General features: G+C 36.7%; 1 protein-coding gene across 3 annotated transcripts; it reads left to right on the top strand.

The window, feature by feature from the left end:
• The first annotated feature begins 19 nt into the window (after window positions 1–19).
• LOC120155946 lies at window positions 20–22,816 on the top strand. Of its 3 annotated transcripts, XM_039167397.1 has the most exons (6): window positions 20–25; window positions 4,940–4,945; window positions 21,292–21,506; window positions 21,969–22,054; window positions 22,162–22,361; window positions 22,709–22,816. In XM_039167397.1, the coding sequence occupies exons 3-6, from the start codon at window positions 21,442–21,444 to the stop codon at window positions 22,799–22,801; spliced, it is 444 nt and encodes a 147-aa protein (XP_039023328.1). In that variant the 5' UTR covers window positions 20–25; window positions 4,940–4,945; window positions 21,292–21,441; the 3' UTR covers window positions 22,802–22,816. The 3 variants fall into 3 exon arrangements, with proteins under 3 accessions (XP_039023328.1, XP_039023327.1, XP_039023326.1); XM_039167396.1 differs by lacking the exons at window positions 20–25; window positions 4,940–4,945 and having other exon boundaries at window positions 21,166–21,506; window positions 21,972–22,054; XM_039167395.1 differs by lacking the exons at window positions 20–25; window positions 4,940–4,945 and having other exon boundaries at window positions 21,166–21,506.
• The last annotated feature ends 1,532 nt before the right edge of the window (window positions 22,817–24,348 follow it).

Raw genomic sequence — 24,348 nt, 5'->3', positions numbered from 1 at the left:
TTAGCATAAATGAAATGCAAAGTTTGTGTTAAAATCACGTCATGAATTACATTTTTATTTATTTTTCTTTTAGGAATAATTAATAAAAAAACGATAGATATAATTAAACTAACAACATTAATAAAGTTTATATGAGTGCTGCTAAATTTTTATTTAGTATAATATTATTGGAAATGTTACATATATAGTCATTATATTTAGTTGATTGAATATAAGATTATTTAAAAGCATGGTAAAATTATACTCATTACCACTTAATTATGGAAAGATTTTAAGACCGTTGAATTTTAATTTTGACCACATAACAATTTAATAATGATAATCAAGACACATGTTGTTAATATTTGATGAAGGAGATGACATGGCAACCAACAAAGTTGATATAATTACACATTTAGTCTTTATTGCTCATATATTTTATATATTTGATTTTAATTTTAATTAATTTAATAAAATGAATTATCCAATAAAATGGTGACATATGTCGTGACCCGTGTTACTCTAAGATAATGATATATATATATTAATGAGATCAGATGCTTTAAATGAGATAACATTTATAGAAATTAAAAAAAAAATCATCTCTGTAGGTAGGATTTGAAAATTTTATGTGGGCTACCAAAATCCCCTCTTTAAATTTTCTGTAAATTTTAAAATTTTCCATTAAATTTTACTTAAATAAAGAAAATTACTTTTAAAATTTTAAAAATCGTAAAATAAATAAATCTTCTCTCAAAATCTCTCATCCAATCACATTCTTATTGTTTGGAATCATATGTTCTCGGGTTCTCTTATTTATTGTTTATTAATATGATTAAGAATTATCTAATTATTATTTTAAAATAAAAATTTAATACATTTTTGGTTTTTAATAAAAAGAAATATTTTCCTACAATTATACTTTAATTAGTTACGTGTTAGTTGTTTGAGTGTTAATAGGATTGATGATTTATTCGCAAGTTATTTTCATAGCATTACTCTATAAAAATTCATATTATATAATATTATAACGTGTGCTCCAAGTTACCTCTTCAATTACAACAGAAGTTTAATAAATTATGAACCCAGTTTTGCCATAATATGCATAATCAAAAGTAAAATATGAATAATTGGGGGGATAAATAATTGGTTAACTAGACTTCCAAAAGTAAAATATTATTGATGAAAATGGTAATGATTTCATTTAAATTATCTATTCATAACTTGTTTATTTGTTGAGAAATAATTGGTTTGAAATATTTAAATTTATAAAAAATTTAAAAAATGGATAAAATTTATATTAAAATGTTTAAAATATATATTCCTTGAAGTCCTGGGTTTGAGTACTATGAATGTTATAGGTGTGAGCGTTCAATATCAAAACGGTTGAGAATTATCTTTAAACATATATTGTCTTGTATTTTTTCTAAATTAAACAAAAAATGTTTAAATAAAAAAATTATAATTCTTTATCTTAAACCCTAGCGATAATGAAAAGGATAGCCTAACCCTTCGATAGTGATAGATCTAAGCTGGAAGAGTAATGTCGTATACATGGTACACACTATTTTAAGAAAAATATTTGAAAAAGATAGATGAAATTATCATAATAATACTAATAATAAATTTAGATTGATTATTATATTTATCTTAATTTTTTAATTTGAGATAATTACAATATAATATTTTCAGAATTTTTTGAACTAATCGACTATAAATATACATATATTTTGCAGATATAACTACGCGAATTCAAAATATCAAGAGAAAATAAGTTTTTTATCTTACACTTGACATATTATCTTGGGTATTTTCTTACAATTATATGTAGTTATCTATGGATTATCTTTAAAATTTAATAAATGTTGTTAGGTGTTTGCTTATGTTAGGCCTATAGGATGTTATGTAGTTGAGGACAGTTGAGGGTGTTAGTTGTTATGCAATTAAGGCTATTGAGTGCAGTTAAGAATTAGTTACGTTAGCTTGTATGAGTGCATGAGTTGTCTTGTAAAACTATATAAGCATAGCCTGATATCGTTGTGAAGTGTGAATAAAGAAATACATTTCTCTTAAGTATAGATTTCTTTACATGGTATCATTCGCCATTCATCCTGGAGGAGGAGTCATTGATGCGTAGTTAAAAAGAGGATTCTGCTTGAAGTTGTTGATCCACTGATTGAAGGTTGCTTCAAGAATTAGTGAAGATGTTCACCAATAAGAGAGTGAATGTAGTTCTGATGAATCAAACTTTCTACTATGGAAGCAACAAATACTTCTTATTGTGAGAAGTCATCATTTAGAGGGGTTGCTGACTTGTGTAATGCAATCTCCACCCGCAATGGTTCTTGATGATAATGGTGTGCTGACTGCTAACAAGGCATATGAAGATTTTGTTGCTCAGGACAGTGCTGCGGTTTCCTGGCTCTTATCCACCATCAACAGTCACCTCCTGCCGTAGTTCGTTGGTGCTGAAATGGCTGGTGCTGTTTGGAGTACAGTCTTGTAATTTTTTGCGAATCGGTCTACAACGTCGGTTATGAACCTACACTATAAACTGCAGTCACTCAGAAAAGGAGATGACAGCATGAGGGTGTTCCTTACTAAGGTTAAGGAGGTGTGTGATGCGTTGGCGTCTTGTGGCAGCCCAGTTCCTACTGTAGAACACATTGCCAGCATTCTTAAAGGACTCCCAAGGGACTACCAACCATTCATGGCTGCCATAACGTCCAGTGGTGAGTCTCTTTCCTTAGATAGGATTCATACTATGCTAATTGATGCTGAAACACAACTAGCTGGGTTTACTGCCCAAGAAGAACATGTTGCTTCAAGTGTGCATGTGGCTCATGGATCAGTAAGTAATACTACTGATGGTTACCGTAATCCAGCATATCGATATCATTCTGGTGGACGTTCCATGGGGTGTGGTCGAGGGAGACCACATGTTCAATGCCAACTTTGTGGAAAGATTGGGCACCTTGTCAATAGGTGTTGGCATAGGTTTGATGAAAACTTCAATGGTCTTGATGATGAGGTTGGGCAGTTTCGTCCTAAACAAGGAACAGCTGGTGCTAATTTTACCACAATGGAGAGTACCAACTGTGAGTGTTGTTAGGCTAAGAAGCGTGGAATAGCTCAAGACACTTCCTCGGCTCATGCTGAATTAGCAACTAGCTCGAATCAATGGGTGATTGATTCGGGTGCTACACATCATGTTACACCCGAATCCAAGAACATTACTCACCAAACTAAACACTTTTGCCCAGGTAATCTTGTTGTGGGTAATGGCATGTCATTAGCAGTTAAAATGGTTGGTAATGATGCTTTACCCTTGTTATCTCGACAGTTATTCTTGAATGATCTTTTACATGTACCTGGTGTGACAAATAATCTGCTTTTGGTTTTAAAGTGTGCTAGGGACAATAAGGTGTATTTTGAATTTCATGCGCATGGCTGTTATGTTCGAGATAGCTCCAAGGGTGAAGTGTTGCTTTCAGGGAAGGTCAAGGATGGTGTGTACGTGTTTTTCGAGGCTAGTTCATCAAGTGTTTGTAAAAAAACCCAAATTAATCTCGCTGATGTTAGTAATCTGTATACTCTTTGGCATAGGAGGTTAGGACATGCCACTTATAACACTGTTGTCAAAGCTTGTAAGGACATTGATGTATCGTTTTCCTCGAATATGAATGAAAAATGCGATGCTTGTTGTATTGGCAAGAGTCACAAGCTACCATTTCCTAATTCTACTTCTGTTTATTGTGCTCCATTCGAATTAGTGTTCATTGACCTTTGGGGACCGGCTCATGTTGCCTCTAAAGGATTTAAGTATTATTTGACGTTTTTTGATGCCTATTCAAGACACAAGTGGATTTATTTCCTACACAATAAGGCTCAAGCTGTAATGGTGTTTCAAAAACTAGTGTTGAATCAGTTTGGTACGTCGATAAAAGAGGTTTAAAGCGATTGGGGCAGTGAGTATAGGAGTTTGTCACGTGCTTTGCTGCAAGATGGCATCGATCATAGGCTTTCGTGCCCCCACACCTCCGAGCAGAATGGAGTTGTGGAGAGGAAGCACATGCATATCATTGAGCTGGCCCTAGTTTTATTAGCTCAAGCGTCCATGCCTATATAATACTGGTTTTATTCTGCCATGACTGCAGTTCACACTATTAATATACTTCCAACTAAGATACTGAGTGACATGTCCCCATGTGAGAATCTATTTAGAAAAAAACTTGATTACACTTCGATGAAGGTTTTCAGGTGTAAATGTTTCCACACCTCAGGTTATTTCAGACTCATAAGCTTGAGTTCAGGTCTCAAGTTTGCACCTTCCTGGGCTATAGCTCACAACACAAAGGATATTTGTGTCTTGCATCAAGTGGAAGAATCTATGTTTTGCGTCATGTTGTATTTGATGAGTAAGTATTTCCATTTGCAGGTTTGGCCACCAAGGTCCCTACAAACAGCAGTGTAGTAGAATCAGCTGACTTGGAGGTTGTAATTGATGTTCAGCAGTTACGAGCAATAACAGATGCTGTGGGAGCTGCTGATGCAGTTCATGGACATGTGTAAAGTACTTCAGAGAATTTACAAAGCGCTTCAGAAAGTGTGCGAGGTACTTCAGTTAATGGAGTGCTTGAAACTGTTGGTGAGTCTGGTCATACGGATAACTCTAATGATGTAGTGGTTTTTGATGGGCAAACTGGTGAAAACAGTGATGGTATCGTTGTGCAAGAACTTGTGGTTTCAAACACTGATGATGGAGTTGTGCAAGAACCCTTGATGCCAGATATTCCTACTGTAAACGTCATCCTATGATGACAAGGAGCAAGTGTGGTGTTTTTAGACCTAAGTTAATCATGATATCTTCAGAGACAGTAGAGCCAGACAATGTATATGATGCGTTGAAGTCCCCTAACTGGAAAGCAGCAGTATATGCTGAGCTTGATGCATTACAGAGAAATGGGACATGGACTGTTGTGAAGCTGCCACCTGGGAGGTCGGTTGTAGGCTGCAAATGGTTGTTCAAACTAAAGACTAACCCAGATGGGTCTGTTCAGAGATACAAGGCCCGTTTGGTTGCTGATGGGTACTCGCAAGTACCAAGGAAGGATTTCACCGAGACCTTCAATCCGGTAATTAAATTTCCCATAATTCATGTGGTTTTGTCGTTAACAGTAACAAGACAGTGGCACCTGCGTCAAATTGACATTAACAACGCGTTTCTGAATGGAGAGTTACATGAGGATGTGTATATGCAGCAACCACCAGGCTTTGAGCAGTATGCTGAAGATGGTAGTCAACTTGTGTGTAAGCTAAACAAGTCCCTGTATGGACTTCGACAGACGCCTAGGAACTGACAAGCACGGTTAAAGTAATGTTTGTTTCAGTTGGGGTTCACTGAATCCAGGGCTGATGCATCATTGTTTATACGTAATAACAATGGTGTGTGTACCTATATGCTAGTCTATGTCAACGATATCATAATTACTGGAAACTCGAACACAGAGATTGATGATGTGGTTCGACAGCTGGACCTTGCGTTTTCATTAAAAGACTTGGGAGAGCTCGGTTATTTCCTTGGGATTGAGATTGGAAGAAGCGGAGGAGCGTTGGTACTAAGCCAACACAAGTTTGTTCTTGAGCTGTTGACAAGAACATGCATGGAGAAAGTTGGTCCAGTAGTAATACCTATGGTGTTAAGCAAGTTACAATCAGAGGTTGGTGATTTATTATGTGATGCAAAGGAGTATCGTAGCATTGTTGGAGCACTACTATATGCGTATCATACTCGGTATGACATCACCTACAGTGTGAACCAAGTAGCTCAATACATGCATGCACCGCGTTAGAGCCACCTGGTTGCCGTTAAAAGGATACTTTGGTATCTTGCAGGCACGCTTGACTATGGGTTAGTGATTGCACCCTATGGAGTAAATATAAAGATAGTAGCCTTTGCAGATGCAGACTGGGGTGGCAATCTCGATGATAGAAAGTCCATATCTGGGCATTGCATGTTTGTAAGGGATAACCTAGTGTCATGGACTTCCAATAAGCAAAAGACAGTTTCAAGATCCACCATGGAAGCCGAGTATCGCAGTGTAGCTGATGCAACAGCTGAAGTGGCTTGGGTTGGTGCTCTTTTGTCAGATATGGGTGTCGTGAAACAAGGAGTACCAATCATCTGGTGTGATAACAGTGGTACTGTGGCCATGAGCAGCAATCCAGTATATCATGCAAAGGCCAAACACGTGGAACTCGATGTTCACTTTGTGCGAGAGAAGGTGGTTGCTAAACAAGTTGTGATTAACTACGTCCCAACAAGCCATCAAGTTGCAGATGGACTTACTAAGCCGCTGTCCAGACTGTTGTTTGAGCAGTTTAGATCAAAAGTACAAGTGTTTTCATTTGGCAGAGAAGAAGGAAGAGAAAGCAGGGAGAATGTTAAGCCTATAGGCTGTTATGTAGTTGAGGACAGTTGAGGGTGTTAGTTGTTATGCAGTTAAGGTTGTTGAGTGTAGTTAAGAATTAGTTACGTTAGCTTGTATGAGTGCATGAGTTGTCTTGTAAAACTATATAAGCATAGTTTAGTATCATTGTGAAGTGTGAATAAAGAAATACATTTCTCTTTAGTATAGATTTCTTTACAGCTTACAATTATTTATTGATATAAAACATTAACTTTCATCATAAATGGAATACAAATCATCCCTTCATCTTTTCTATTTGATTATTTGATTTAATAAGTCATTAATTATTGTTGTGTACTTGATATCATTTGTCTTTTGATTTCTTATTGTTTGATTAGTGGAAGTCAAACTCATATCTTGAAAGAAAAATAAATACATTTATTATTAAATCAATGAGTGATTTAGTTTTTTAAAAAATGGCGGGTATATACAAGTAAATTTGGAAGGGGCTGAACCAAACTGATCTTATCCCTTATAGAGAGGGACTGGCATGAGCCTTTGCCCCTTTACTGGTAAAACTATGCATACGTAAGGATGGGCATGGGACCCGAACCCGACGGTTTTAATTTGACCCGATTTGGTCGATTGTTTTTTGAAAAAATCAGATTCGGGTCGGGTTTTTTCAATGTGATGTTTGGGTCAGGTCGGGTTCGGGTTTAAGGTAAAAAATACTAAAGCCGAAAAGACTCGACCCGAAAAAAATATAATTTTACTTATATATTTATGAATAATTACAATAATACCCCTCTATATATTATTATTTTAATTAAGTCACTGTTTTTATTGAATAAAAATAATATTTTTTATTATTTCGGGTCGGGTCTGATTTTTAAGTTATATATCGGGTCGGGTTTGGGTCGGGTGGAATCTTGTTTTGGTCGGGTCGAATCTCAGGCGGATGATTTCTTGTTCTCGGGTCGGGTCGGGTAGACCAAAAATCCGACCCATGCCCATCCCTATACATATGCCTCTCTAAAATTTACAAAATAAAGTAATACATGGTAAAATCACATTTATCCCCTAAATGAAAGACAGTGATTTAGTCCTTGTAAAAGTTAAAAAATTGTAAGCTAATGTATTTTAAAAAGAAAGAAAGAAAGGCGAGCCTCGTTAAAAATTCTTCCATAATCCAATTAAGACGAAGTTCAATTGTGATAGCGGAAGGAGAGTGGAAGGAGAAAAGAGTGCTCAAATGATTTTATTAACCAATATCGTAATGCAAGAAAACCAACCAACCAACAACCGATAACTAATATAATCTTCAAGATAACAATCTCTGCACTTCACTTCAAAACACTATAGCCGAGCCCCTTGCAGAAACTATTTTAGCAAACACATAGCAGTCCACAATGGATAACTACAGACTAATCCCGCACGGATACCAGAACTGAGCCTTCAACAGAGCACCCACTAGAAGGATCAACACAATGCCAGCCAAACGAGCCAGACTGAACAAAGTAGAATAACAAAACAACTCAACAACCCGGACACATACAACGAAAACAAGCGACAAGATGAAGAATAAAATCATAAGAACCATTACTGCTTGCACCATTACAAATGAAGGCCAAGAACGATGATAGAAATCGAAACCCCACAACACCCAATTTTACCAATCTGACCAACGAACAAACTTGCATAAATAAAAAGAAATAGCTCGAACCAACACAATGAGCACAACATCAACCGGTATCAATGACAGAGGATGAAACAAAGGAAATTCTAATATTTTCTGAATATCTTAGTAATCGAAACCGCGGAAGGATCTGCAGCAAAGTTATTTATGGATATTACCTCTTCGGGCCAATTACACTTGCACCACCAAGCAATCCTAGTAATGAAAATATCTAACATTTGGTTCTCATCAACCGTCTTGCCATTGAAAACTACCTCATTTCGAAACAACCAAATTGTCCAAGCTAACCCGTGAAGAGCCACTAACCACACTAGGCGAGAGGCAGCTCAAATGGGACTACAATCCTAGGGAGTCGCAAATGACATGGGGTCACATGGCATAACAAAATGAAGGTTCCGAATTTTACAATTATAACCTCTAAGATACCAAGCAATGGAAAAAGAGGTGAGTAATAGATTCGTCAACTTCTTTGCATAGAGGGCAGCGTAGTTGGTCTGGCGATAGCAAACCTCTATGGCGAAGCTCGGACTTAAAGGGCAATCTTCCAACAACTAGTCTCCACATAAAAAATTGAACTTTGAGTGGGATGAATTTAATTCAAACGACCTCCCATACTTAATCCTCAGTTGAATCAGCCGAGGAAAGAGTCTCGCAAAACTGTTTCATAGAATAGACCCCTTTGTATTCACCTTCTACCTTAGGCAATCCTGAATCGAAATATTGACCAAAAACGATTCAACAAACCATTAAAATTGTCTTAAATACTTACTTCCCAATCGAATAAGCTTCTCCTTAAAGGTATCAACCATTTCTAAGAATTGAAAATTCGGGGAATAGTTCTTTGAGAGAAGAATCGTCTGTCCAAAGATCAGTCTTAAACTCTATGATTTTTTTGTCATCTAGCACTAGATGAAGATTATTTGCAAAAACATCGTCATCCGAGGATATTGGTTTACTATCGACTTCCACACCCATGACATGTGTCTACCAACAACAGCTCTCGACGATGAGTTTGGAGATTGATTGCTCTTGGCACAAATAAATTTCTTCTAAAAGCAATCCCATTCTCGCCCGAAACTCCAAATCCATTTATTGAGAAAAGCACGGTTATTTACCCTTAATCAATGAGACCCAATCCATCCCTCGATACCGGTTTACACAAAACTTCCCACTTGACGCAATGGATCGATCTTGCATTGACCTTTCCCTAAATAAACTTAGCAATCATTCTATTCATCGAAGAACTGATAGAAATAGGTATTGGGAATAAAGGAAGGAAGTAAATGCGAAGGTTGTTTAAGAAGAACTTCACCAAAGTCAATCTTCCTCCCGAAGATAACGAATTGCTCTTCCAACTTGCAAGCCTCTTTGAAAACTTGTTAGCTACTAACTTCCACAAATAGATTATTTGTTGGTGCGCCTAGGGGAATGCCCAAATAGCTTGAGGGGAAAGAACGCTTACAGCAGCCAAGAGAAGCAGACAGAGAGCTCAATGCAACATCCGATATATTAACTCCAAACAGATTAGTCCTCTTAAGGTTGAGTTTCAGAGCTGAAACCAACTCAAAAGATCTGAGGACCCTCTCGATGTTTTTTGACTTGGGGTTCATTAGCTATAGCAAAGATAATCAGATTGTCAACAAATTAATATCTATACCAGAAAAGAGATCCAAGTCTACAGCCTTCTTTAGAGCTAAACTGAGGCCCGCAACAACAATATTGAAAAGCAAAAATGATAATGAGCAACCTTGTCTCAGCGCTCTTTTAGTCCGAAAAGAGGAAGATGGGATGCCATTAACCAGAACTGAAATTGAAGCTGTAGAGATGTAGCTTCTAATCTAATTAACCCATTTGGGTCTGAAACCAATCCTTCTCATCATAAATAGGAGGAATGACCAATCAACTGTGTCGAACACTTTTCAGAAGTCTGCTTTGAAAATTACAACCTTGTCGCCCATTTTACAACTATATCCGTTATTTCATTAGTGATTAGAGCGTAGTCGAGAATCTTCACGCCAGGAATAAAGGAAAATTACTTACAATCAATTATTTCCCTAATGCACAATGATAATCTTTTTGCAAGAACCCTAGCAAGTATCTTTTACATGCTGTCGACAATACTCATTGGACGAAAATTGTCAATAGATGATGGGGACACCACTTTAAGGATCAATGAAATAACGGAGTGATTTAAGGCCATGTCTAATCCTTTACCTTCGAAGAACTTGTTAAAAAAAAAAGCCATAACCTCGTCTTGGACATACACCCAATAAGTTTGGAAAAGGAAAAGATTAAACTCGTCTGGCCTTGGGGCACGAGAACCATTTGTAGTAGAAATTACAACCCACACATCTTCCTTAGAAAAGGACCTCTCCAAGAAGGTATCAGACTCGACATGAAGGTGATTGAACTGAACATCTCAACTAACCAAATTGATAGTGTTACACTCATTGAAAGACTGCTTAAAATGATTTGCAAAAGCATCTAGGAACTCAGCTTGTTTTACAAGGTTGCGATCACCACTGGCAGAGAGGACACATAAATTTATGTTGGGAGCGAACTTAACCTTAAGGGGATAAATTAAAATTCTAGGGGCGAAATAGATTTTTGATAGGAAATATATAGAAAAAATTTAAAATATATAGTAATTTTAAAATTTTACCTCGGTCCATCCTTACCCACTTGGATAGAATCAATTTGATTCCTCATATGTTTCATCGTTGCAGTGAGATGAAACTATTTTGTATTACAATCGTCTTCTTTAAACCATTGAATCTAGACTTCTGAAGCCAGTCTCTCTCTTCCTTTTTATAGAATTACCATAGCCGATTCCTCAACTCTATAACTTTATTGACATCTTCAGCCTTAGCTTTACTCGAACAAAAGACCTTACCTAGCGAATGAAAACGATGCACCAATTGATATATTGAATCACTATCAGCGGGTTTATTGGCCTTCAACAAAGCTTTCGAAGCAAAATCTATACTCCTTTAACAAGTTTTTAACGTCGACCCCTCCCCAAATCACACTTCACTTTGATGACTTCTGAATAACCCGATTCATCATCCCAAGATGAGAACCATTTGAATGGTTTTGGCCCTGATAAGATACCGCTTTGTCTAATAGTGACAGAACAATGATCCAATAAAATTTTTGGTAGGCAAATTTAAGATAAAAGAGGCCACATTACCAAACAGTCAGAAGACACCAAAATCTATCAATGCGACTCGTTGTAACGGGATATCGACCACCTATCCAAGTAAAAGGCCCACCGATTAATGGAAGTTCAATGAGACTTAGAGATTCAATAAACTTTTTCAAGTCATTTGCAGCACTTTGGTTTATGCTTGAGCCAGTTTTCTCCGCTGCCCTCAAAGTGCAATTAAAGTCCCCTCCCACAATTATAGGAAGCTGAAGGGTAGATAAAAAATCATGACTAGACTCGAAGAAATGCTTTCTCTACACAACATCATTTGGTGCATAAACAATAACTAAGAACAATTTCAAATTACGAATGCCATAAAATCTAATCAGCCCTCTAAAATAATAATTCTTTCTCAACTATGAATATATCTGGATCCCATATTGATAACAAGCCCCAGCAGAACCAACAACATCAGCAGCAACCATGCGACGATTCATCAATGCCATTGAGAACCGTAACAAGTTACTCCTTACTGAATTTAATTTTGACTCTTGAATGAACACAATCTCAAAGTTACCTTTTGAACAGAATCTCATAATAGTTCGTTTCTTCAAAGGGTTTCCCATACCTCTAACATTCTAGGATAACAAATTTAATGATTCCGAATTCATGGAATAAGATAAAATATGCACACATCTTCACTTCTGGTAGAAGGCAATTTTATGGGGTGAAGCAATCTTCCTCCTCGATAGCCATCATTCTACTCACAATGGAATCTTTTGAAGCATCAAAACCAAAACTGAGATTAGTAACAACTTCATAAACAACCTCTGCTTCATGCCTTAACTTCGCATGAGCTTGGCTAGATTCTCCTCCCTGATACCCTTTGGATATTCTCAGTCGCAACCTTCAAATGCACAGAAACCCCCGCTTTTCTTCTTTTCAATGATTTTTCCCTTTCCATTTTTTATCCATTCTTCTCTAATTTGCTAATACGATCCCCGTCCAGCATAATGAGCAGACTTGAGTCTATTTACTTCCAAGAAACTGGTCCTTCCAAAGATTTTAATGACTCACTGTCATCCAGCACTAAAACATCTAATAGTTTCAACTGTCTGTTAGAAGACTCCAGCGAAATAGGATTACAACATACCATAGTCCCATTGTTCGAGCCCGACGCGATGTAGTGAGATTCATCCCTAGAAACAAAAACACTATAGGTCTCAATAACCTTAAAACTAGCCCGCTTGGTCAATATGGTTAGCCTCACCAATAATCCCTTCATCATTGCTAGACCCGGGACTTCCACCTATAACCCTTTCAACAAGCCTATCCAAATGAATAATTGCTCTATCGGTTTCACCAGGTACGATAAAGTATCCATTAATAAAAACACAATCTTCTTTGAAAGGTTCCACGGTAACTCATATGGTTTTGAGAGCCATCTATCGAGATTACAATAGAAGGAGGAACAATTGACAAACTTAGTATAAGAACCAGAATTTTCACAACGTCAAACCTTTCCTTCCTATATGTTGAAGTATGGTGCTGATATGCTAGTGCATGACATGCTGGTTCGCTCGTGCATGGTAGTCACTACTAACGTTCGTGGAACATTCTAGTTTACTGCTGGCGTTCGTGGAACGTTCTAGTTTCATATGCATCAGATCACTGCTTGAGGAGTTACAGCAGTTATTGCTGTTAGGAAGTTAGATTTTTGTTAGTGTAGTTGTAGTGCAGTTAGTCTCTTGCACTCTTGTTGAATCTTGTAGATTGTTAGCTATATAAAACATGTAAGGTTGAAGGAATCAATGAAGAAGAGTGTTATCTGTTTCTAGCTATGTTGCAAACTCTCGGTTATTGAGTTCTTTCAATATGGTATCATTCGTTGATACATCCTAGGGCGTGCTTTCGTTGTTCGCTTTCCTATGGATCACAGTACCTCATCTACAACCACATCAATGGAGTTCTCATCAAGGAACACTAAAGTCTTCACCAATAAAAGAGTGAACGTAGTGCTTGATGAAACTAATTTTCTGTTGTGGAAACAACAGGTTCTGTTCACTGCAAGGAGCCATCGCCTTGAAAGAATGCTTAATGGTACAATGCTTCCTCCTCCAGAAACAGTGGTTGGTGAAGATGGAGTTGTAGCCGCCAATGAAGAACATGAAGAGTTCTTGGCTCAAGACAGTGCCTTAGCTTCTTGGCTGCTTTCGACGATTAGTCCCAATTTACTTCCACAGTTCGTTGGTGCCGAAACGTCTGCCCAAGTATGGAACAAGGTTTTACAGTTCTTTGCCAATCGCTCTACCACTGCAGTCATGAGCTTACACTACAAGCTCCAATCCCTCAAGAAAGGATGAGATAGCATGAGATCTTATCTCACAAAAGTAAAAGAAGTCACTGATGCCTTGTACTCGTGCGGTAGCCCAGTAGCAGCATCTGAGCACGTTGCGAGTATTCTCCGGGGTCTCACAAGGGAGTATCAACCCTTCATCGCGGTTATATATGCCATGCGTGACACACTGTCACTTGACAACATATGCACGATGCTTATTGATGCTGAAACTCAGCTTGAAGGCTTTGATTATCAACATGACTCCTTACCTGTCAGTGCCAATCTTGCACAAGGAAAAGGCGAGGTTGAATCTTATAAGAACCAAGAAAAGCAAGAGCCTCGATCAAGCCACTCGTCCTACTCACGTGGGAGATCTCGTGGCAGAGGCAGGACACGGCCGAGAGTTCAATGCCAACTATGTGGAAAAGTTGGTCATCTTGTCAGTCAGTGTTGGCACAGATTCGATGAGGATTTTTCTGGTATCTCGATTGATGATCACACGGCTGGTTCTGACTCCTCTAAAGCATACTATGCTACAACCAATAACAATGAAAGCACATGTGCTTGTTGTAATCACAGCAGCGCACATCGTGGTGACAACAGGGGTACTACGAAAAGCCAAGCGCATGTAGTATCTGCTGGTCAAGACCAGTGAATAATTGACTCTGGTGCAACACACCATGTCACCCCCAACGAAGCCTCAATCATACCTCACTCGAGCTATAAAAATACCGGTAAGTTGATGGTAGGAAGTGGAGACTACCTACCAGTTCACTTGGTTGGTAAGGCTGAGTTGAACACTTCTTCTAGAACCTTGGCCTTAAGCAACATTCTACATGTTCCCTCAATAACGAAAAACTTGCTTTCTGTCTCTAAGCTTGCTAAGGAAAATAGTGTGTTCCTCGAATTTCATGCCAATACGTGTTATGTTCGAGATGAGGCCTCCAAGACAATTTTGCTGCAAGGAAAAGAGTGCAGTGGGCTATATACTTTCAAAGCAAGTAGAGCTCGATGCCAAAACAATGTGGTTGAAGTATAGACTGCTATAGCTTCCTCCACAGTCTCAGAAATGTGGCACAGAAGACTGGGTCATCCTGCTCATGACACACTTGCTAAAGTTTGTAAAAAATTCAATGTAAAAGCATTAGATGATATTAATAAGAACTGCATTGCTTGTCATTTTGGTAAAAGCCACAAGTTGTCATTCCCTTGCTCGGACAGTGTATACAACAAACCGTTTGAACTCGTGTATTCTGATTTATGGGGACCTGCACATGTTTTATCTAATGGCTTTAGATTCTATATTTGTTTTATTGATGCTGCCACACGATTCACCTGGTTGTATCTACTAAGGACAAAGGATGAAGCCGTAACAACGTTCCACCTGTTTCAAAAGCTAGTTGCTACACAATTTGGTGCATTACTCAAAGCCCTCCAAACTGACTGGGGAGGAGAATTTTGACCTTTGACCAATGAGCTAAGCAAAGCGGGTGTGATTCATCGCCTCACCTGTCCCCACACGTCTGAGCAAAACAGAGTAGTGGAACGAAAGCATAGACACCTCGTCGAGATGGCCTTGGTCTTACTTGCACAAGCATCCATGCCTATTAAGTACTGGTCCTATGCCATTCAAACCACTGCACATTTTGTAAGCAGGCTTCCTTCAAAGGTGCTTCTAGATAAGTCCCCGTTTGAGATGCTATATGGCAAGCCACCAAACTACAGTAGCCTACGGGTGTTTGGGTGCAGGTGCTTCCCACACTTAAGATCGTTTCTACAACACAAGTTAGAATTTAGATCCCAACCATGTACATTCTTAGGGTACAACACCCAACACAAAGGTTTTCAGTGCATGGCAAGCAATGGGCGAGTTTATATTTCCAGACATGTTGTCTTTAATGAAAATGTCTTTCCTTTTGCATGAAATTATGGTCGAGCTCCAATTGCTACCCCAATTGGGAACACTTCTCAGTCACTCAAACTGGTCACTGATGTTACCAGGCTAGAATCCTCACGATTTGGTCATAACATACCATCTTTAAGTGCTACCAGAAGCAGCTCAATGAGCAGTCCACAAGGTTCAACTGCCAATCAAGCTGTGCTGGAAGCTGTGGTTGCTCCTGAGGTTCCTGTTGTTGATACTCATGGAGATTATCAACATGAGTTGAATTTAGAACAAAATGTACATAACTCACTCGTGTACGATGACACTCAAGATGAAGAACGAAATCCGGTATTAAATGATGGCACTGAAAGTGAGGCTGCTCGGGTCAATAATCACCCAATGATGACTTGTAGTAAATGCGGTGTGTTTAAACCCAAAACATACCTAGGTGTCACTGTTGATGATGTTCCGTGCAGTTTGCATAAAGCACTTGAGTCTTCAGAATGGAAGTCTGTTGTTCTTGAAAAGTACAATGCATTACAACGCAATGTGACTTGGGAATTAACCAAGCTACCTGAAGGAAGGAAGGTGATAGGCTGTAAGTGGCTTTTTAAGGTCAAGAAAAATCCTAATGGCACCGTCCATCGCTACAAAGCTCGACTAGTGGCTAAGGGCTTTTCTCAGATCCCTGGCTATGATTTTCGGGACACATTCAGTCTTGTAGTCAAGTTCAACACACTGAATGTCATACTTTCATTGTCTGTAACCAACAAATGGACCCTAAGGCAGGTTGACGTGAACAACGCCTTTTTGAATGGTGACTTACAAGAGGTGGTCTTTATGCAGTAGCCGCCCTGATTCGAACAAAATGCCCTCGATGGAAGCAGTATGGTTTGCTCCCTGAAAAAGGCGTTGTATGGATTGAGGCAAGAACCAAGGAGCTGACATACTAAGCTTCGAGATAGCTTGCTGAGCATTGGATTCAAAGAATCAAGAACAGCTGTGTCGTTGTTCATTAAGAGCGATGGCCAGCACTATGTGTATTTGCTTGTCTATGTTGATGATATCATCATCACAGGCCACTCGAGTGCTCGAATCGATGAAGTAGTTCAGTTACTGAGTGACAAATTCTCCCTAAAAGATTTGGGGCAGCACGCATACTTTCTGGGAATTGAAGTCAAACGAACTAATGGCTACCTTGCACTCTCATAGTAGAAGTTCATCATGGAACTCCTTGAGAAAGCTGGTATGTCGAAAGCCTCTTCAACACCAACTCCTATGGTGGCAACTACCAAACTACATTGTGACGATGGAGAACTCATTTCCGATGCTCACTTCTATCGCAACATTGTTGGAGGGTTGTTGTAAGTGTGCCATACAAGACTTGACATTGCTTTTTGTGTTCACAAAGTCGCCCAGTTCATGCATGCTCCACGACAGTCCCACTTGGCTGCAATTAAGCGAATCCTGCGGTACTTGGCTGGTACATTGAATTTTGGCCTAACTTTCACTGCTGCTGGAGCTGGTGTGAAGGTGGCTGCCTTTGCTTATGCCGACTGGGGAGGCAACCTTGATGACAGGAGGTCCGTTTCTAGGCATAGTGTGTTTGTTGGAAGCAATCTTGTTGCATGGAGCTCAAAAAAGCAAAAGTCTGTGTCGAGATCCACCATGGAAGCAAAAGTATGGGTTGGAGCCTTGCTGACTGAACTTGGTATATGTCAGAAAGAGGAGCCTGTCATATGGTGCGACAACACCAGTGCTGTAGCTCTCAGCGCCAATCTAGTCTATCATGCTCACACCAAACATGTTGACTTGGACATACATTTCGTACGCGAGAAGGTTGCTGCCAAACTGATGAAGGTCAACTATGTACCAGCTGCCCATCATATTGCTGATGGATTAACAAAACCTCTAGCACGAAATGCCTTTGAAGAATTTCGTGAGAAGTTATGTGTGAAGCCATGCTGAAAAGAAGGAGAGGAGAGAAAGCAGGAGGAATGTTGAAGTATGGTGCTGATATACTAGTGCGTGATACGCTGGTTCGCTCGTGCATGGTAGTCACTACTAACGTTCGTGTAACGTTCTAGTTTACTGCTGACGTTCATCGAACGTTCTAGTTTCATGTGCATCAGATCACTGCTTGAGGAGTTACAGCAGTTATTGTTGTTAGGAAGTTAGAATTTTGTTAGTGTAGTTGTAGTGCAGTTAGTCTCTTGCACTCTTGTTGAATCTTGTAGTTTGTTAGCTATATAAGACATGTAAGGTTGAAGGAATCAATGAAGAAGAGCGTTATCTGTTTCTAGCTATGTTGCAAACTCTCGGTTATTGAGTTCTTTCAACACTATAAGTCTCTTAATCGACCTTGATGATCTCGCCCCACTTACCCACCAGCTCAGTAAAAAAAACTCTTCATGCCAGCCTTTCAAAGGCACGTCTGATAAAGTTACCCATGCTTTAACCATTCTCTTATCTTCAAAGTCGTTTAGAGGCTCCATAAAATCAAGGCACAAGGTTAGTAGAATAGTTCGATTAGACCAACAGTGTTTAAGATCATTTAAGGAATCAAAACGAAGAACAACATTCAATCCGAACCAAGGGCAGACCTTAGGCTTGAAGCCTTTCGATAAAAGCAATTCTTGAACAAATTCAAGGTTGTACATACCTTTAACTAATAGCCAAACACAACTGGAGCCAATTCATATCGTCTTCAGGGAGTCTATTCGTGGAGAAATTCAAGGAAAAGTCATTGAAAGAATCGACCTATGAAATGGCTCCTCAATATGCTTATGGGTTAGGTTAGGATCAGGGTTCGATATAATCAGGTTCTTCTCAACCTGGACGTCAACTTCAAGAATTTCAGGGTTACTGTAATCTATCTCTTCATCAGAAACTACAAATGCCCCTTGACTTTCTTGTGGGATAGGTAAACTCGACTCAGAAAGCACCGGCTCATTCCAGCACCGATATAGCATCCTTGTACGACCTTTCGTCGACATGGGAAGGGTTTAAAGTTCTTTTGATTCTTGGCCTTGAACTTGGTTTCATACCACCTGGTTTCAGATACACACACCATTCTTGAGCAGCTTAAACTTTGACGATAAAACCATCCATCTTCCTATCGTCTCCTCTGGAGATGGCTTCCTTTACACTATCTTGGTCTTTGAAACTCATAAAGCCAAAGGTTGCCATGCTATTTCTCCTGTTCTTATTCTGGTATGCGATATATGTTCCTATAACGCGATAACTCATAAAAGCTTCGCGCAAAGTGGTACATCTGATCTAGGTACATCTGATCTAGGTACATCTGATCTAAATAACACTAACTGATCTAAATAAACTCAAGAATATTTGCCATCCCTACATATATTCATCCCAAAATTAAATCTTAGGTACATCTGATCTAAATAACACTTTATAAAAGTAACTGTATAAAGAGTCATGTGGCACATATTCTTGAACAAATAATGAACTCAAGATTTAGTTACAGGGAATGTATACTATATTAGGGGTAAATGTATTTCTTGAAAAATTAAATTATGTTCGATTAGTTATTTATATTATTGATCGTATCCACCCAAAATTCTTATTTGTTCCCACTCCACATACACAAATTTTATATTGTTAATATATGTGTGTTCAACCTTAAAAATATTTTTGAGTCCAATACTGAATGTAATCAGGGATGGACCGAGGGGGCGAAGGGAAATTGCCCTGAAAATATAAAATTACCTTATATTTTTACTTATATTTAAGATTTTATATGTATTTTTTATTGAAAATATGTTTTCATCCCTTAAATTTTTATACGTTTAAGTTCGCCATTCTTAAAATTTTAATAATTTAAGTTTGCTCCTCATAACATAAAATCATGCATCCGTCATTGAATATAATAGATGATATATCATATCATTTGACTGAATGTCTTAACTAATGGAGTCTTATGGTGCCTTTGAAAACCCTTTTCGATATGCACCGGCCACCGTAAGGTGCCCCAAAATTATTTTTTATTGTGCAATATAAAATAAAAGAGCCAATGGACTGTATTTGAGGAGTCAAAAACAAAATGGCATCACCTTTGCCTTTGAAAAATCAAACCGTCAGTAATCTCCTAGCTTATTGGAGAATATTAGGTTAATTCAAAACGATCTAACTCATGACCGGTTGTTGTTATGCATATATATAAGTTGGAAGTCAAAAGTGAACTACATAGCATTAATAATCTTCTAATTTTATATTTGGACCTAAGCTTTTTTGTGCCCATAACGCTCCTTTATTCATCAATAGGTTAAACCCTGATTGTTTTTAATTAAGCTAAGATAATTACAAAGTAATATTTATTTTAAACACTCTCAACAATTTGAAAATGAACGTTCAATCATCATATTGTAGTCGTTAGTGGTCGAACCCGCGATCTCTAGAAACAATATTGATTCCTTTAAACCCTGATTTAGGTTAAAAAGGGTGAGGACTCATTTTGTGTTGACAATCTTCTAATTCTCAGACCCTCATTTTCAATCAATTAGCAATATTTCTCCCTACTAACTAAAATAAAATAAGTTAAAAAGATCATCTTCGTAATAATATTTATGATATATAATCTAGATTAATTAACTAATGGATACGATTTTGTAGCAGTAAGTTTTTTGTTCCTACCTACAGGGGTATGTAAAAAATTCAATATAATCGATCTAATCCATTGATTTAATACTACAATTTGATATTCGATTCATTTTTTTATTTTCGGATAATTCAAACTAGGTATTCGAGAAAACTCATAATCAAATTAGATATAGATAGACTAAATTTCATTTTTGAATTATCAGCAAAATGAGCTTTTAGAAGAGCCTACCCTGCCAGCAACGCCACTAGCCTGAAAAGCCCAGCCTATCCTTGCAGAATGAATAAGCTAATTTAACATTGTTGTTTTAGTAAAAAGGCTTGCGTTGGAAGACTGTTTAAAATGCATGGTGAAAAATATGACTTTAAACATGCTGTGAAAAAAAAAGAGTATAAAAGAGATATAACAGATATAATAGAGGTATTGTTTAAACTTGCTGTGAAGAATAATCAAGTTAATTTATTCAAAATATTAACTTTAAATTTATTTATTTTTGTTAAATTAAAATTTATATTGGATCCAAATATCTGATTTGTGTAAGTAGGAAACAGAAATTATAAGATATTTTTCGGTTACGGACTTTATTCATCTTAAGAATTTTCTAAGAAATTTTAAAGTTCCTTATATTTTAGGAATTTTTCTTGTATTTTATATAATTTTCTAATTTCGCATCCATAAATTTTTAATATAATTTATTCAATTCGTACCCCTGACATAAATTCATGAATCCGTCCTTGACTACCAGATCACCATTTTCTTGAAAGATGTCAGTGGCAAGAAACGAAACCTGATAGATTGATCATAAACTTTTAGTACTTAGTTAGGCAACATTTTTACAATTCAGATACCATATTTGACATTTTCAAATAATATAAGGGTTCCCAAGACATTATTCCATTACAACACGTGGACAGCTCAATTCAATTAGGAAGAAACTTCTAAGAAACATGGAAATATATAATAAGAAATCCAGCATGCAAACAAGGATTAGGGTTCATTGACTTCACAATATTTGTCTTCCTTCCTGTTCCACCTAAAACACCCATGTCTACAAAAACACGCAATAACTTGTTCAAGAAAAGCTTGTATTTTCCATCAACTGAGATTTTTTTCCCTCTCCTTTTTTCCCCCTGTTCTAACATTAGCGTTAAGTTCATTTCACAGATATTAAGGAAAAGCTGTAATAATACGAGGATATGTCGAGTATTTCAGCATCGATCTGTCGGTGCAAAGTTCATCTTGCCATTATAGGTTTTAGTCATTCCTTGGTGATAGCAAAACACAAGGCAAAACATCATATTCCGAGGATTCAGAATCTGCAATCGCTGGGCACTGCTCTTAGGTTGCAACATGCTGACACAGACAAGAACATGGTCGTTTGTTGCAGTGTTGGGTCCGGACCTTCATTTCCTTCTAATCCTGGTCCTGGTTCCTGGTTAGTCTTATATATCTAACATTATTTTTACATTTTTTTTATTTTGCAATTAATAAAACGAAAGAAATGTTATATTCTAATTTTTTTTGGCATAATACCGAAAAATGTCCATAACATCTACTTGAATAATCACTTTGCTACATATTTCATTTTGGGTAAAACGACCCATAGTTGGATGAAGACCGTTAGCTAACTAATGGTCAATGTTTGTTATTGACGTTACATTTTACAAGTCTTATGCGTCCAAAGTGAAGACGTGAGACATATCACATGTACATAAATGATGACGTGACATACATCAAATGTTAGAGTATGAGTTTGGGACATAAATAATGACATGAAAAAATTGTATCCTAAAATAAAATATTGAGGACTAAAGTGCTTCAATAGAAATAAAAATCAAAATAATTATTTTATCAAACCTCAGAGTGAATCTTGACATTATATACTTTTTTTTTCCAACAGGAAACTATGGGTTTTGGGAATTCTGATGAGTATTGTCTTACCCTTTTGGAGGAGCAAATGGGGGCCATTGCTAAAATGGAAAGGTTTGGGTATATAATAAGTTAATTCAAATTGCATTCTCCTCAATATATATATATATATATATATATATATATATGTTAACGCTATATTGTTTTATATATGTGTACAGATGAAGTTGAAACAGTAATAGACAGAGTAGAAGCGGTGACGGACATTGTTGAAAAAGTGGCGGAGCAAGTGGAGAAGGTGGCGGATGATATGGGAAACCATCTGCCAGAAGGCAGACTTAAAGATGCCCTTGAATTGGTTGAAGATATGGCTCAAAATACTGCTGAATGTGCACGCTTTGCAGGGGAATTCATTGACAAGGTTACTTTTCTTGTTCATTGCTATGTACCTATTACTTGTCGTTTAAGCATATTCAATTCATTATTAGCAATGGGTTTATTGAAAAACATGACAATTTACAGTTTTTAGATATTGAAAAAGAAACCATATGATATAATATTCCGATAATATGTTCCAAAAAAAATTGACTTGGTCTTCATTTTTATCAAGTGATATTGCATTCAAGCTAAATATTGAATTCGAACCCACATATAAGATAAAATAACAGAGTATCTTTAATCACTCGATCAATTTTATTTAATAGTTTAAAATAATTATTTTCTACAACTATACGTGTAATGAATTGTTTTAAAACGTAAAAAATGCAGGTAGAGGAAGTGGAAGAAAAGGTGGAATCTTGGATGGAACAAAACAGTATTGTCGAAGAATCCAAGAAGACAAAGGAAGAAGAAGAAGAATAAGAAGCAGCCGCCAAGGTTCAGGTTTAGGTTAAAATGTATAAATTAGCTAACCTATTCCCATATATAATGGGATAAGGGGAGGTAGGATAGTAGGCTGCCCCCAACGTCAGGTTGAGAATAGAAGACCTCCGACAGTTAGAATTATGAATTACCCACCGTGTAAAATAATCACAGCCGTTTTTAAAAAAATTATTATTTTATCAAAATGCCTTCTTACATATATTATTGTGTTTTTCTGACATAATCATATAATTAGCCGAGATCGTTTAAATGGTCATTTTGATTCTATTTTTTTTGAGCATTTTAATCTTTAATTTTTTGTCAAAGTAGTTCAAGTTAGATGAAAAATATTATTTCACTAATAGTTAATATTTGTTGTTTATATAATATTTTCATTGCACTTAATTGATGACATATCACATGCAGTAGCAGATCCATAAATATTTTTAAAGGTGAACATATATGTGTTAATAACTAATCGAAGAAAATTTAAATTTTAGAGTTGGCACGTGTCCACCTTAAGCTTGATGTAAATCCGCCACTAATCACATGCCACATTATCAAAGTGATGATGTGTCACATCTGTAGAAATGTCATGTCATGCATTGATCGTTAGTAAATTAATGATTTCCAATTAATATTGATTATTTTTGAAAAATTAAAATGTTTAAGACTAAAATACTCCATAAAAAGAATATAGATCAAAACGATCATTTAAATGAGCCTAAATTTTATCATTATATATTTTATACATTTAATGATCTTCAAAATAAAAAAAATAAAAAACATTTTTTGCATCAAATGCTTATTAATTGATCAACTTGAATAAGTAACAAACCTTTCACAAATCATTTTAATTGTTATTTGGAATCAAGATAAATTGACATATTACTGGTAAATATAGAGAGAAACCTTTCAAGACCGTATTTCTTCATTGTTGATGTTATTGCTTTATTAATTGGAATCAAGCTAAAATTACTAGTCAATAATATTTTCTAAAATAAATTAAAGTAGTTTAATTAATATTAAAATAGAGCCGTCATACTAATAGGACAATATTAGTGAAAATGGTGGAAAAAAAATAGAGAAATAGTGTTTATGGGAAATTATTGTAAATTTTTCATCCACTTGAGTCAACTATTGTTTTAATCGATTAACGTCTAAATGAGAAGATTGGTTGTGTGATGACATGTACTGAGACGATTTGAATCTAAAAAATTTTGTTGGTCTAACGAATGATCTCTGACAACGAACTCGACCATATCTTTCAGGACCAAAAACTTCAACAATAACTTGATTTTCAATCTCGTCCACATTAATAGAACCATGAGATAAAGTCGTAGCTTCATACTGTACCTTTTTAGCACTCAATTTTTCCTAATAATCAATTAAAAGTTTAGAACAATTCAAACATTATTTAAAATAAAAATGTTATACTATAAATATAAGTATAACATAAATCAATTTTTTGTCCAATAAATATACCATAATTTTTTAAGTTTCAGTAGCCATAGAGGAGCCATCTTTTTTTAGATGTGTCATTTTGA

This window comes from Hibiscus syriacus, unplaced genomic scaffold (assembly GCF_006381635.1).
Source record: "Hibiscus syriacus cultivar Baekdansim isolate YM2019G1 unplaced genomic scaffold, ASM638163v2 tig00111210_pilon, whole genome shotgun sequence".
NCBI lineage: Eukaryota > Viridiplantae > Streptophyta > Magnoliopsida > Malvales > Malvaceae > Hibiscus > Hibiscus syriacus.
The sequence above is the reverse complement of the archived record's forward strand: the minus strand, read 5'-3'. Positions and strand labels throughout refer to the sequence as shown.